The following is a 14,260-nucleotide window of genomic DNA, read 5'->3' as shown; positions in this document are numbered from 1 at the left end:
TTTTTTTTACTATTTTTTTCCTACCTTTTTTTATGCCTTAAGAAAAGCAAAGAAAATGGAAAAAAAAATCCTGACACAAAGGATCATAATTCATGCATGAAAGGGTTAATTTACTTTTCATATGCATCTACCAGCAACTGGATTTAATTTGGGTGACTGATGTTTTAATTTTTGAGCTGATACTCATTAGATGATGCAAAGTATTGCAACATAGCTAATCCTTTTAGATGCAATACTTTACGTTAGAAAAAAAAAATCAAAGTACAATCAACAACGTTGTTAAACTAATCTGCATAAAACTGATACAAAAAGCCACAAGCATTTGATCTTTCGATACCACTTTTTGTTTTTCCAGTTGTCTAGCTCTTGATTTCTCATAAATCTTCAAAAAAGAACCTGCTATAGTACAGAAGTTGAACTTCTCTTCCCCCCACATTTGAAATGTGTCAAGTGACTTTGCAGCCCCTTCTTTCCCATAGTGACATCTCTTAAGCAACGCAGAAACTCCGCTCTTCTGCAGCGCCGTGACTTGAGGTCATTTCGTTCAAAATGCTTACTAAATGTCAGAGGCGGTCAAGCGCCTCTCCAAGAACACAATCCGCCCTAAAAGCTGCTGCTGGCCACCTGTCCATCACATCAGCGCTTTCTCAGGTTATTGCTTATGACGTTTAACCCCTTCACGTCTTTTCATCAAGGCAAAATCACTGTCAGATGATATGATTGGCTATGATGGATAGCGGACACGTTTGTGATTGGATGAGACAGTGGACACAAACTTCCTTGAGGTGAGGTTATTCTCCACTTGCTTCTTTGAACTTGAACAATATTTATAAAAAAATAATAATTCTAAGACATATTTGGAAGAAATCAGTACATTTTTTTTTAGCTTTTTAATATTTATAGAATTATTTATCTACCATAATTGAACGTTTTCTGACTATGTGCAAAAAAAAAAAAAAAAGTGAAATTTATTATTTTTCACCTGATGCTAAATATAAAATAGCGGTTAGCTTTGGTAGTTGGAATGTTTGTAGTTTTAGTAAAGTCACTGGATGGAATCACTCTGACATAATATGCAGAATCAACACTCTGATAACAGTGAACAAAACAGCATCTATTAAGAGGCACATATGTACAAGTCTACCCCCTTGCAGCTGGGTAAGGATCACACCTGTGCCAACGCGATGGGAAATCCTAAAAGGCAGAGAAAGTAACCCAATAGCAAGTGTTTAAACATCAGCAGGGACAAACAGAGAAAGTACAATAGAAGCTGAGAAGCAGCCGCTCCGGAAGCATCTTTGCCCTGCAAATGGTTTTCCAGGCGCTGAAACAGTGCTGCCAAATGAAATGCTGTCTGTTTACATACTGTACAAGTGCAAAAGTTAGCAGTTGACACAGGCAGCAAAGTGTGATTCTGCCCCTGCTCGGAAAGTCACAGTTCATATTGCACCAGACCAAGTGTGAGGGTCTCGTTCAGAAGGGAAAAAAAAAAACAATAACGCGGACATCCCGACTGTCATCTGCTGTAGTTTTTTTTTTTTTACAAACAGATTACCTCTCTCTGTTGAACTTGAGGGAATGGAGGACTGCTGGTCTTTTCTGCCTCAGGTTCCACAAGTGGACGCTGTCATCGGCCAAAGCACTCACCAGCGCTCCCTGTTACATCAGAGATAAAGTTTTTTATTTTATTTTAACTTTTCAAAAAATAAAGTCCAACATTCAGAAATACATGAGGTTAAAACAGAATTTTTCATAAACACGTCCTCAGACTGCATTCCCTCCCGCCCGAGAACATTAATCACATTCCCAGGCAGTTTGCTCCCAGGTAACGCTGATGATTCATAAGATCTATAAAAGTGTATGTGTGCATGTAGGAGGAACTAAAAATCATCTCCATCTCCCCGGAGGATTTGTTTGAGCTGCTGAGTCACAATCACACAGACGCAGAATCACAAGCGCGCGCACGCACGCACGCAGACAAAACACACACGACTGAGCATGAAATGCTGCTTTCACCAAATACGTTTCAAAACATAATCAAGGTGGTTTTATTAAGTGACTCAGAACGGCCTGGAGGTAATCCAGACCACGGGCATGTTTAAGACTTCCTGATTCCCTCAGAGCTCGCCGATATTTGTGTCTGTCTTATTGTTTTATAATAATATATGGATAGAATTTTGAATTTAGTTTGAGCCATTGCAAAGCAAGGTATTGGTTGAGCTGTTAACAGTAAAAAAAGAATAAGAACTTTCTTCAAAAGCTGTGATTTTAAATTTTTCAAAAATGCTTCTTTAAATGAAAACAGACGATAAGCACATTAATATTAATGTTTTTAATGTCATCTGAGAGCGTTATTTTTTTTATTTTTATTTATTTAATTTTAAATCAGGGTTATTCATAAGCATACTAAATATACATTCAATGTACATTCCTTACTCCTAATGTCTTTCTTTTGAATTATATCACACACACATTACTTTCCTAATTACTCCTTTAGCATAAATCAATATTTTGCATTAAGAAATATTTTCGAACAGAATTTAATTCTGGTCAAAATAGAGAAACAGGAATTGGATAAATCCGGCAGATAATGAACTTACAAGAAACGGATTCAAAAATGGAGCACAAATCTCTGATCACAAAACATTGGGATTGGATTTATTCAAAACCTTTCTAGTCAAAAACACAAAAGGTGTTCTCAACAAGTCAAATTCATCCATCCACACCTGTACAATACATCGACAAGCAACCTGGACTCTTCCAAAGGACTCTTCAGGCTGTGCCACAGCAAAGCTGCAACCATCTGAGGCATGAAAATCGAAATGGGACCCACCTCATTGATGAGAAACTGGAGCTGGATGACGGCCGCGCCGCTCTCATGCTGACAGTAGCATTCGACCCCCGGACGACCAAACCTGGAGAATCTCAGTCAAGAACTATAGCTCTGCAGATGTGCGAGTTTGAACAGGAAGGCTTTAAAGTAAGCAAACCACTTTTATTTACTTCTGATTGTAGCTTCACGAAATGTATACACAGATAAGGATGTTACTATGCTGATCTGCCTCTCCTTTCACATGTAAGAATAAATTGGCAAACAGTCTCAGCCATCTTTGTATAGAGTTAAGTTGTTACAACTGTCAGAAGAAAAGTAAGAAAACCCTGATCTAACAGACGAGTTTACTGAAACGTTCAGCCCCTTTGAGCTGTACAATTAGTCTGCAAAATATTTTGCAGACTGTCAAGACGAAAGCAAAACTCCTTGGAAGACGCATCCATTGCTACATCTGGTTTAAAATACAATTTAATGGAAAGAAAATCTGGCATGGCAACGTGGCAATTACATTGACAGAACCATGAATTCTCCTCTCAAGCAGAAAATCCTGAAGGAGAATGCTGAACAGTTCATGTCCTTAGAATTCAAAACACTTTCAATAAATGATCTTCAGTTTGGTTCAAGAAACTGAAAGAAGCAAGTAACAGAAAAAAAATAATAATTAATCTGCACTCATAAACATAGAAATTCAGAAAGGCATTGAGTTGCGTTGGAAGCATAAATTCACAGCATAATAAGGTGACCTGGTCACTTTATTGTGGACTACCATATTCAGTCAACTTGTGACGAAAACAAAAGAAACTTCCAAAACACCATCAGGCAGACATTCATATGTATATATGTACACATGGAAACTGAATCAGGACTTTATGCAGAGAATACGAAAAATGATGCCAGAGAGAAAACTGAAGAGAGAGTACAAATGCAATTGGAAGAACTCTTATGACAGCTACAGAGAAAGGACAGAGCAGAAGGGAGGAATTGGATTTCAGAAGTAAACAGAAGAAAAGATAAACAGGAGGAGACTGACAGAGAATAAGGGGTTTCACTGTTCAAGGAGGATGAATGAGTAACCTTACTGATTATATCCATTCATTCTCCCCAAGAACGTCAGCTGGGGATGGCAATTTATCACGAAGGGAACATGGAGGTGTGACCATCTTAGAGTCAACAACACTACTGTTCATCAAACATGTGCATGCACTGATGGAAGTCATTTTATTTGGAGTCAGCAAAACCACCAAGCTGCATGTACCTGTAGACACGAAGAAATTTAACAACCATAATTTGAACACCTTCTTTAAATCAACAAGCATACAGCAAGAGAATACAACAAGGTTCCCCCACCTAAAAGTCTCAGCAAGATATTAGAGGGAAAGGAGCTTCTCACCTTCCTCATATCTGCTTCTAGACTCTTCAGGTGAATTATATGCCATGTTATTTTATCCTAAAGAGGCAATCCGAGGATTAAATCTGACCACCGAGGATCCCTTGACCAGAGAAAATATCCACCAGCTTTAGTGGATTTAAGCCAATAAGCCTCTAGGGGGAGTGAAGACACTTGAACCGCAAGGCCAGGAGGGTGCAACCAAGTCAGTAACAATCGAATCTTCCACCAAGTCATGTGGACAGCTTAGCTTAAAAAGCATGAAGATTATTTGGCCTGTTTAACCCTCAATGAACCTCTGAGAGCCAAATCTGTCCCAGAGAATGCAGAAGGTACTCAAGCGTATGAAGAGATTTGATTAAAATACAAATCAAGTTTCTTCAGAGTCCAGATGAGAGTGATGGGGTAAAGTGAAGCATGAAAGATTGTTTGAGAAAATTAACTCTTTTTTTTTTTTTTGGTGCAGAGTAAATTTTATAAACAACCCATATACAAGGACTGCGTTTGACCAAATAGAAATACATAAGATGGTATTATAACCAAGTGTAATTATCACAGCTTCACAAAATGTTTATACAAAATGTATACAGTCTTAAATCATGGCATTGCTTGTATTTAAAAAGAAAAATACTTGTTCCACTTTTACTAAGATAACACATATTACCATCATAACTAGTGTGTTATATACCCAAGGATTTGAAACTGTGACAAAAGCAACAGCTGTGGTAGCTGGGAGATATTTGGCGATAAAGATGAGTCATTTAAGCTTACATTTTAAAAGCTCCCAGTTTAAACTGAAGCGGAAAACGGTGAAAACCACGGGGTATTAAACGTTTATAGAAGTAGTGAGCTTTTAGGAAAGCTGAAGCCCTGTGAGCAGGGCTCAAACTGTTTCTACAAGCTGAAATTACACTGATTAACATCTAGCGCTGGTAAGATTATCGGGCGCTGTTATTTTTGTTTTTTTATAACAACGATAATGATAATAGTAGGAAAAGTCAAAAAGGTTGTATGACTCACAAAGTCAGAAAAACAAGCAGGTCTCCCTGCAGATCTGTGTAAATCTTTCACAAATCGTCCTCTGCTCAGAACCCATCCTTCATTTCTGCACAGAACGTTGATGGGCATAAATGCAGCAGCACAGCAAGGTGTTAGGCACAATGCTTTGGACCCAACAACGGTGCAAACCAGCCAACTCGGAGTGAGTTAATTGAAAGCTCTGTCCTAATGTTGCCTGGCAACCAAATCTTCCAGGGGCTCAGAAAGAGAGAGGAAAGGATTTAAGGTTGTGCTTTTTAAACTGCTCATTTCGCCTTCTATTTGAAGAGAGCCAGCCGTCCGACAACTCCATTATCATAGCACACAGACACACACACACAGTGACCCAGACGGCACTTAAAAACATCTGGGAAATGTATTAACAATGTCTATGCATTTTGTGCGCCTTTAAATGGGAGATAATTCAAAGATCATAAGTCATGGGGTTGGTGTAATGATCAAGGTAAACACAGGAATCATATAAATCGCAATGAAGTCAATATTATTAAACAACGCTTTTGCTTTATTTTTAAAAAGGAAATATATACTTCCTTCTAAATGCTGTGTTACAAGATATTATGTTTTCCCTCAGGCAAGACGTTTACTACAATTTTCCATGGACAGGCTGGATGCGAAGAAACATTTTGTTGTGCACATTATTTTAATTTAACATTACTAATGTTTGACACTGTTGAACAAAAGTCGTTTTAACTACCTTGTAAGAAATTGTGGTAATCATAAACATTCTCTGTCCACAGCAGACGATAAATAAGTGCAACAATGAATCAATCCAAGTGGTAAAAAGATTTGAAACCTGGCACTTACTTTAGCAGATGTTTAGATTTTTTTCCTCAAGTGTACACTTAAATCAATCAATTCAATTTATTCTAGTAACTAACAATCAATGCTATTTTAGGAGCAGACATCTTCATTTTAAAATAAAAACAGTTAACCCCACGAAGCCAATGCATAATTTTTCACAAATCTCCAACTTGAAGCCCAGTTAAAATAATAAGCAGCATGTGTTTAATGTCTATTAGTGATACTCGAATGCATTTCAGCCTAAAACATTCTGTCCCTTACTGAATTAAAAAAAAAAAAAAAAAACACCCAGCACTTTCCAAGAAAAGATCACCGACATCTCAGCTGTCCATATTTTTCCGCCGTTTTAACAAACATGACCTAAAGTTCCTCTGATGTGCCCCCCCCTCAATCAACGTGGGCCAGGCCTCGCAGGAGATGCTGCTGACAGGAGCATTCCTCATTCCTTTTAAGCCGAGTGAGGTCTCTATGCCGGTCCACATCCTCTCCCCACACTGCACCAACTCTATAAGTAGACAGACTGGCCGCGGGCAGCGATGGCAACAAGACAAGAGTACAGGAAGACAGAGAGTGAAAGCAGAAAGTGGGTCAGCTTCGTGTCCCGTCAAATCCAATGAAAATTTCTGGAGCTTTTCTAGAAGTCAGAGTTGACTGAATTCACTTTCATATTGCTCCATTTCTGTCCCAGCCACAGGCCTATTTCCTTATAAACAAAAGGTAAATCGCTGAGTATTTGGCTAAGTGATGCGGCTGGAGAACACTGGAAAATTATAAACGTTTTTTTTGTTTTTATACTGAGGGATATTAAAGGTGTAGCTGAAATTAGATGAGATGGACACCAGAGGAGAGGCTTTCAGCTTTTCTCCACAATTTTTTTTTAATTTTCTTTTTTATTTTACTTGAAAAGATATCTACCTGGTTCAAAAGAGAAAAAGAAAATATGCACACCCTTTCTAAAATACTGTATGGTCAAAATTTCTTCCAACACAGAAGGGTCAGAAAATGTCAAAGTGATGCACGCTAGAATAGAATGAATGACGAAAATATTTAGAAAGAAAAAGAGGAAAAGCAATAGGACGGAGGGTGAGAGAGAAAGCGCTAGAGCGAGCAAGCCTGGGAGCATTGAGTTGCTATGACGTCGGGCCTGAAGTGACGTAAAAGCTAGCCACTCATACATCACTCTGGCAGGGAGGGGGTTGGGACCAGATCAGAGTCTGATCTGCAATGGGCTCAGAGGAAGGAATCAGGCTACTGAAGTTAGGAGGCAGAAAACGGAATAAAGTGATTGGGAAAAAAAAAGAAAAAAAAAACTGAAATAGGAAAGGGAATTAGCCTGAGAAGGACCAGAGCAGGACAAGGTTAAAACAGGGTTAAATTCACAACCCGTTTAAATTATGAAAACGGAAGCTTAGCTGTTTGTTCCCACAGTACAAATCTTCCACGATGCTGCAGCCTACCTTGACCTCAGACTATCGAACCGTCGTCTGTCACCCGTCTCTCAGCCAGATCTGATTTAGAGGTTGCTGAGAGCCGATTTCCTCCACACAATTGATCCTGTAATGATCTAAGCCAGTTACTAAGATACATACTTCTCCTAAAAAAAATAAATAAATAAAGCGAACTTTGGGTTTCTTTACGAGAACAAAGTAGAAGATTTTCTCCTCACCTTGTCAACAATTGTGCAAATTTAGCAATTGTCTTCTTATTTTGAAAAAGTCAACATTGCAATGGTCACTACATGCCCTCTGGGGAGAGATGAGGGAGGGATTATTGTTTTTTGTTGCACCTATACTTCTTCTGTTTGTTAATTTAAAGGAAAAGATCTTCAAATATAATTGCTTTGAATCATTATGTTATGGTAAGCCACAAAATCGCACACACAGTTTATAGGATTACATAATGCAAAGAAATCAACTGTGAGGCAGGAATCTTAACTCTTCAGGTTCAATGTCTTAATACACTAAACTTGACAAAAGTTAATGAAGCATATAATAAACTTCACATGTGTTGGTAAGCTGTGTTAGGCCAGGTAGGAGTAGTCGACATGAAAGGTAATTATTAAAAGGGATAATAGAAAATTGTCTTTGTTGGAATTAGATGACAAAGCTCTGACTTGATGTAATCAGAGCTCCATAAATACAGAAAATCCATAAATACATTAAAAAAAAAAGACTAAGGAGTAAGCAAGATCATTATATAGAGTATCCTAGGTTATTAAAAGATTATTATAAACCTTCAAATGATTAGTCTCAGTGGACTGCAGTTTTTAAATTCAAGATTTCAAAGGATAAAAAAAAAAAAAACTAATCTTGAGAACAGACATCTGGGGTATAATTTAACTCAATTCCCCACCTCACCATCTGTGTCGCTAGTTTCCCCCGACTTCAAAATGAGCATAAGTAGGATCAGCGGGTCAGTGTTTGCCTGAGGAACTCAACCTTCTCCCGTCAAGTTGTTTTTTGTTTTCTGTTTCTAAAGATCACAACCTCTTCGTGGAGAATTAAGTACAGCAGTTTCAAGGCGTGTTTTGTGCATATGTTACATTTATAAATGAGACCCCTGAACCGATGTTCTAAAACTTTTTTTTTTTTTTTTTTTCCATTTTGAAACAGCCATTTATTAAGTAAGTTTGGAAATTGATCAATAACGCTGCCATCAGTATTTTTTTTTTTTTTTTTTTTTCCATTTTGAAACAGCCATTTATTAAGTAAGTTTGGAAATTGATCAATAACGCTGCCATCAGTATTGGGTTTCTCTGGAAGAAAAATCAGTGCAAGGATCAGAAACGACAGAAGAAAATGGTCTTCTAATCTGTTAGAGCTAGGTGTGCTAACCTTAGCTTGAACATTTACGATGGCAAATGTGAAGATTCGGTTTCAACTTTTTAAAACAATATTTCTGACCTTTGCCAGTTTTATTACAATCGTCCCTGTAAGTTCGCGCAGCAATGTTCTTTGTTGTTGACTGATCAATTTTAAAGTTTTCCTCTAGGGGACATTCCATCAGTTTTTATTCTGAACCTGAGATGCAACAGAAAAATCTGGAAATGATCATAACCCAAGCAAAAAAAATATAAGACTTCAGGGAGGTTTTCAATTGTCGCTTAGCAACAACAGTAGCAATGACTCCCATCCCGCAAAGGCCGCAAGCTAAATCAGCTCTGCTCACATAGGTCTTCACCCATTGAGCTTAAGAGATTTACACATTGTAGCACTTTAGGGCCCCCTATGACTTATTTGTGTTAATTTGTTTTCCTTTCCCCTCATCTGCCAGAGCATTCAAGCAGCCCATGATACATCAATGACAGGAAGAAGCCTGGAGAAGCTATGAAAACCCAGCTCCCTCATGAGTTTCATAGTCATAAGCTGAAAAAAAAAAAAAGAAAGCATCCACAAATCTTCTCCTGCAATCAAACCGAAATACAAGTAACACACTAATGTCATGTTTAGTCCCGATCACAAAGGCTACACTGCAAAAAGATAAAGACCCAGAGATGGGAAAACTGGTGATTAATTTGTTTAACACATCCCTTATATAAATAATCCCCCTTGACACATTTGATTTATTATGCCTGCAAACAATTAAACTGCTTTGGAGCCACTAAACAATGGTCACTGCTTCAGCTTGCACGCACTTACCTTGGAAAGCACTTTGTGCACACATGTACACGTTTCCAACTTCTACATCTATTATGGTCCCTGCTCCAAAGACTCATCTACATGAGATTCTTGACAATAGCTATTTGCTGAGGTACACAGTTCAACATTGCAGCAATCCTCAGATAAAAAGAGAGATGTGGTTTCATAGCTGGCAGAGAGATCATATTTTTTTTTTTTTCTGGGGGTTTGTTTGTTGTTTTTTTTTGTTTTTTTATGTCCACACTATAAATTAACACAGAAGACATCCAACTATGAAAGAACACATAGAATATTTTGTATGTTTCATATTTAAGATTCTTCAAAGCAGCCATCTCTTTCTTCAACCACCTTGAAAACATTTGGCATTCTCTTAGTCGGCTTCATGAGGTAGTTCCCTGGGATGATTTTTAATTAACCCATTAATTACCTTGTCAAGAGTTAATTTCTGGAGGGTCTTGCCTTCTTAATATGTTTGAAACTATCAGCTGGTCGGTTGTGCACAACTAGGGCAGGTTCAAAGGTCTATACTGCAAGTAATCATATTTGACTAAAGTTGTAATTCATAATATTGCACCAGCCACTTGCCTAAAGAAAGCAAAATGATGGTTCATCGTTAATTTAAGATACGAATGTCAATAAATGCTGAGAGGTTTGGGACCTTAAAGAGTACTGTAAAGTTTAGTTACAAAGAACATCAAGTGCAATTATGAAACTGACCCATGGTGAGGCAAAAAATAAAGAATAATAAAAAAAAAAACAGTTAAGCAAATAATTCTGATATGTTTCATTCCTGCAGGAAAGCATGGAGGAGGACGTGTGATGATTTGGAGGATTTATTCCTAATTTAAGGCACACTGTACTACCACGGCTAATACACTACAGGTAAAAACGGGCCTAATTCACCCTCTCATCTGAATAGTTAATGTTGAGGCAAACTCCTGTTATGTAAAACTTCTGATATACGTGTCCCTGTGTCACTTTTGTGACTGAGCGCCTGGCAAATTCTTGTACTATCTCCTTGAAGCTGATTGGCTGGAAGGGGTTTAAAAGGAACAGGCTCTACCCACCAGGTAAGTGAGGGACTTCAGATGAGGATCTTGGCACAGAACAAAAGTGTTGAAATCGGGTTGGAAATTCAATGGTTCTGGAAATTAAAGGCTGGAAAGAGCATGAGGAGAAGGAGAAGTGCAGGGAGAGGTGGAGGGGTGGAGGGGGGGATGGAAAAGGAAGCTGGAGGGGATGAAGGGGTACAAACTCTGAGCAAAATAAATGTTGAGTCAGCTGAACAGCTCGCGGCCGACCCTTACAGTGAAGGCATGCAAAGCATAAGAAAGAGTAGAAGAAATTTTGAAAAAAGGCAGCATGAGGTGAAAATAGAAAGAGACAGAAGCAGAGGGTGGGAGGGGCTGTCAGGAAGGAAAAGCAAGTGAAAGGAATTTTAAGATGAGGAGACACTACATAAAGCAAAAGAGACACACACAACTAACAATAGCTGTGCATGAGATCGGAAACTTTTATTCTTTGTGCCAAATATAACATATAAGCCTTGTCTGCAAAGGAAATCAGTTGGTCTGTAATTCTAGCAATATCAAGCTAATTAAATGTTTTACGGTACAAAAAACGAATAAAGCTCAACATGACATAACAGAATATCACTACCTGATCATTTAATTACATCACATCTACAGTTGTCAAGATTTTGTTTTGATTGACACAATAGGTTCAAGTACAACAGTAATAATAATTGAAAAAAATCTAACAGAGAAAAAAACAACATGATATTTACAGGCCACCAAGTGGTGAACAAATATACATACTAAATGTTGACTGTTCAAAAAAAACGTTTGCTTTTGGTTTATTTTTAGCATTTAAATCCTTGGACCAATGAAACCATGACAGCATCAGGTTTTCAAAAAAAGAGCAAAAGAGTCTCGGCAACTACAGGACTAGTTTAGAAAAAAAAATAAAATACTTGCGTGTTGTCTCTGGTTCTGAAATCTAATTTAAATACTAAAGACCCAACTCAAATTAAACGATATTCAAGGCTTTTAATTCTCACTTGATTAGAGTTAAATCAAGGCAGAGAGGCTGATGCTCAGGGAAAAAGGGCTCAGGCCTCGAGGTGGAGGTGGCTTTTTCGCAGGCAGAAAGTAAATGAGACTGAGGCAGAGCAGTCCCAGCCCTGGGGACGGCTCCTGAAAGAAAGACGTCCAAGCCTCTGGGCCAAGACCGTGTCTCCACTGGATATTTTTTTTTTGCCAGTCTTGCTCTGAGAAGGAATTCAGTACAGACAGTTGTTGGCCCTACGTGAAAAGCACGTACGGTTTTCCGTCAGTGAGAGTCAGAACCGCTGATCTTTATTGTATCATCGTCTGACAGGAATAATGAGCATAGGAACGTTTAGGATAATTTAAGAAAGCGGTGTGGGCTACGGTTAACATCCAGCCTAGTTGCCATAATTTTTGAATCCTCCCCCATAACTTCAAAATATAGAATTGAAACATTGTTTTACGTTTTAAGGTAATTCCAAAACACCTTTTTAAACGACATATTCAATTAAAAAGGGAGATGAAAATATACTGAAAGAAATCAAAAGGAAAGCGCAACATGTGCAACTTTGTGGATTACATTATCTACAACAGTTTGTTTGTGTTGCCCATATTTTACATGATACTTATCAGCTTGGTACAGGATGATTAGGTATTCTACATGAGTGCTGGACCAAGGACAAGCACAAGGACAAAGCTGCTGTCTGGCTGCTGCCCGGCTGCTGTCCCTATAAACTTTAAAGCTCTCATATCATCAAAAAAAATTGAAATTTTTTTCCACTCCAACGCTGACTAAAAGTAATATTTCAAACGAGAGTGTATAGAGTTTGGAGAGATGTTCTGATAGACATGCAACTTAATATTCAGAACTGCATTTTAATGTTAATCATGTTTTCATGCGATTCACAATAAAGAGCAAGTCAGCCTTAGAAAGGGGCATGAAATGACAGGATAATCTGAAAAGGACTTATGTTAGGGATGGCGATCCACTGTCCCGAGACCCTAGTTAACAGGCTGAATCTCTCATTATCATGGAAAGTATAACACATTGCAGCGTCAATACATTTCTACAGTGACATTAAATAAACTAAGCAGGGCATTCAATTTTGCATCGTAACTGATGCAAGAGCAGTGCGACAAGTTCTCCAAGACCCTGCTGAAACCAACAGGTTTCAGCCATCTTATTTAGCTATTCCTGCAGGCGTGCGTGGATGTGCTAAGAGGGTAATGCGGCCCATTGAGACTGCACACTGTATAACGAGGGAGATTATTACCTCGCCTCACTATATGTGGGGGGGAAAAAGCTGATATTTTCAGTTCAGTTTGCAGTCTGCAATAAAATTGCCGTAGGTAATTTTTCATTTTACCGTAAAATTAATCTCGTCTTTAATCCCCGGTGAGTTTTACAGGTGTGATGTAGCTGTGTGTTAAAGTAGTGCTCCGACTGGAGAGGGGAGATAGGAGGAGCGCGCCGGTTGCTGTGCTAAAAACTCAAGGCACATCGATCCATCACGGAAGTAGAAACTACTGGTTTCAAGTGTAGTTTCTACTCATGAACACATGAGTTACTACTGTGGAGTAACTACACTCCACATGAAACTGGAACCAAAATATTCAACTACTGAGTTTTGGATTTGCAGACCAGCGTTTCGTTTTGTACCACCTGCTTGTGTTTCTCATTTTTTCATATTCAACATCTATAATAAAAAGGAGCCAACTAGCAATAGAGAAAGACTTGTGACAAATGGAAGAATCCAAAATTGGAAGGGTCTTTATTGGTATTTGGTGAGTGGGATTAAGTCGGTTGGTTATGTAGCTGATAAGTCAACAATATGCGTTTGCCATTTCTCACTTGGTATTTCAATCAGTTTCTAGACTTGAGATGCATTTCTAAAAAATATTTCTTGGCGTTAATATTCAGGGATTGTTAACGCCATGGGTTACCAGCTTAGATTCACAAATGTATATTCTTTGAAATAACAATGTTTACATAATAAATACTGCCTGTATTTAAAAAAAAAAAATCTCTGGGGGAACTGGTTGTATGCTCACTCTGTCTGAACCTCTGTCTGCTTATAACAGAAATAATCCCTCATGATGTATGGAAACAAAAGCAAATGCACAATCCTCGCATCTCCAAGGGGCTTGTAGAGAAACACTCATAACTCAGAATATTGTATTTTCTCGACACACATTTCACTTCCGCAGTCGTAGCTTTATACATATTAAACATTGTCCCTGCAGATTTTAAAGCTCAAGAAATGATAGCAACGTCCAACCTGTGAGAAGGTTAAAAATATAGGAAAATTTTAGTTTAAGAACATTTTTTAGGTGCCGTTTGCATCACCCAGACTTGCTTTATACTGGCCTAAATGTAATGCAGGCAGCAAAGTGGATCTATGTGTCCTTCCCCATCATTCATTTTGTCAGCTGAAGTCCACAGCCAGGAGAACAGAATCATTTACTGTGGATTTATTATACAAATCCCCACATT

At 38.2% G+C, this 14,260-nt stretch overlaps 1 protein-coding gene across 6 annotated transcripts in view; it reads right to left on the bottom strand.

Moving 5' to 3' along the window:
* The window catches only part of stxbp5a (syntaxin binding protein 5a (tomosyn)), a 114,252-nt gene that overhangs the window by 75,149 nt on the left and 24,843 nt on the right, over positions 1 to 14,260 (bottom strand). For all 6 annotated transcript variants that reach the window (XR_001661660.1, XM_007547543.2, XM_016669582.1 and 3 more), the window contains exons 3-4: positions 2,834 to 2,915; positions 1,556 to 1,656 (exon numbers count right to left, since the gene is read on the bottom strand). Coding sequence is in view for 5 of the 6 variants with exons in the window: in XM_007547543.2 (XP_007547605.1) it covers positions 1,556 to 1,656; positions 2,834 to 2,915 (183 nt within the window). In the remaining variant the exon portion in view is untranslated. The remainder of the gene's footprint in view (positions 1 to 1,555; positions 1,657 to 2,833; positions 2,916 to 14,260) is intronic.

The sequence above is a fragment of the Poecilia formosa genome, unplaced genomic scaffold, assembly GCF_000485575.1.
Source record: "Poecilia formosa unplaced genomic scaffold, Poecilia_formosa-5.1.2 Scaffold1, whole genome shotgun sequence".
Classification (NCBI taxonomy): Eukaryota; Metazoa; Chordata; class Actinopteri; order Cyprinodontiformes; family Poeciliidae; genus Poecilia; species Poecilia formosa.
Note: the sequence above shows the minus strand (reverse complement) of the source record. Positions and strands in the feature narration are given on the sequence as shown.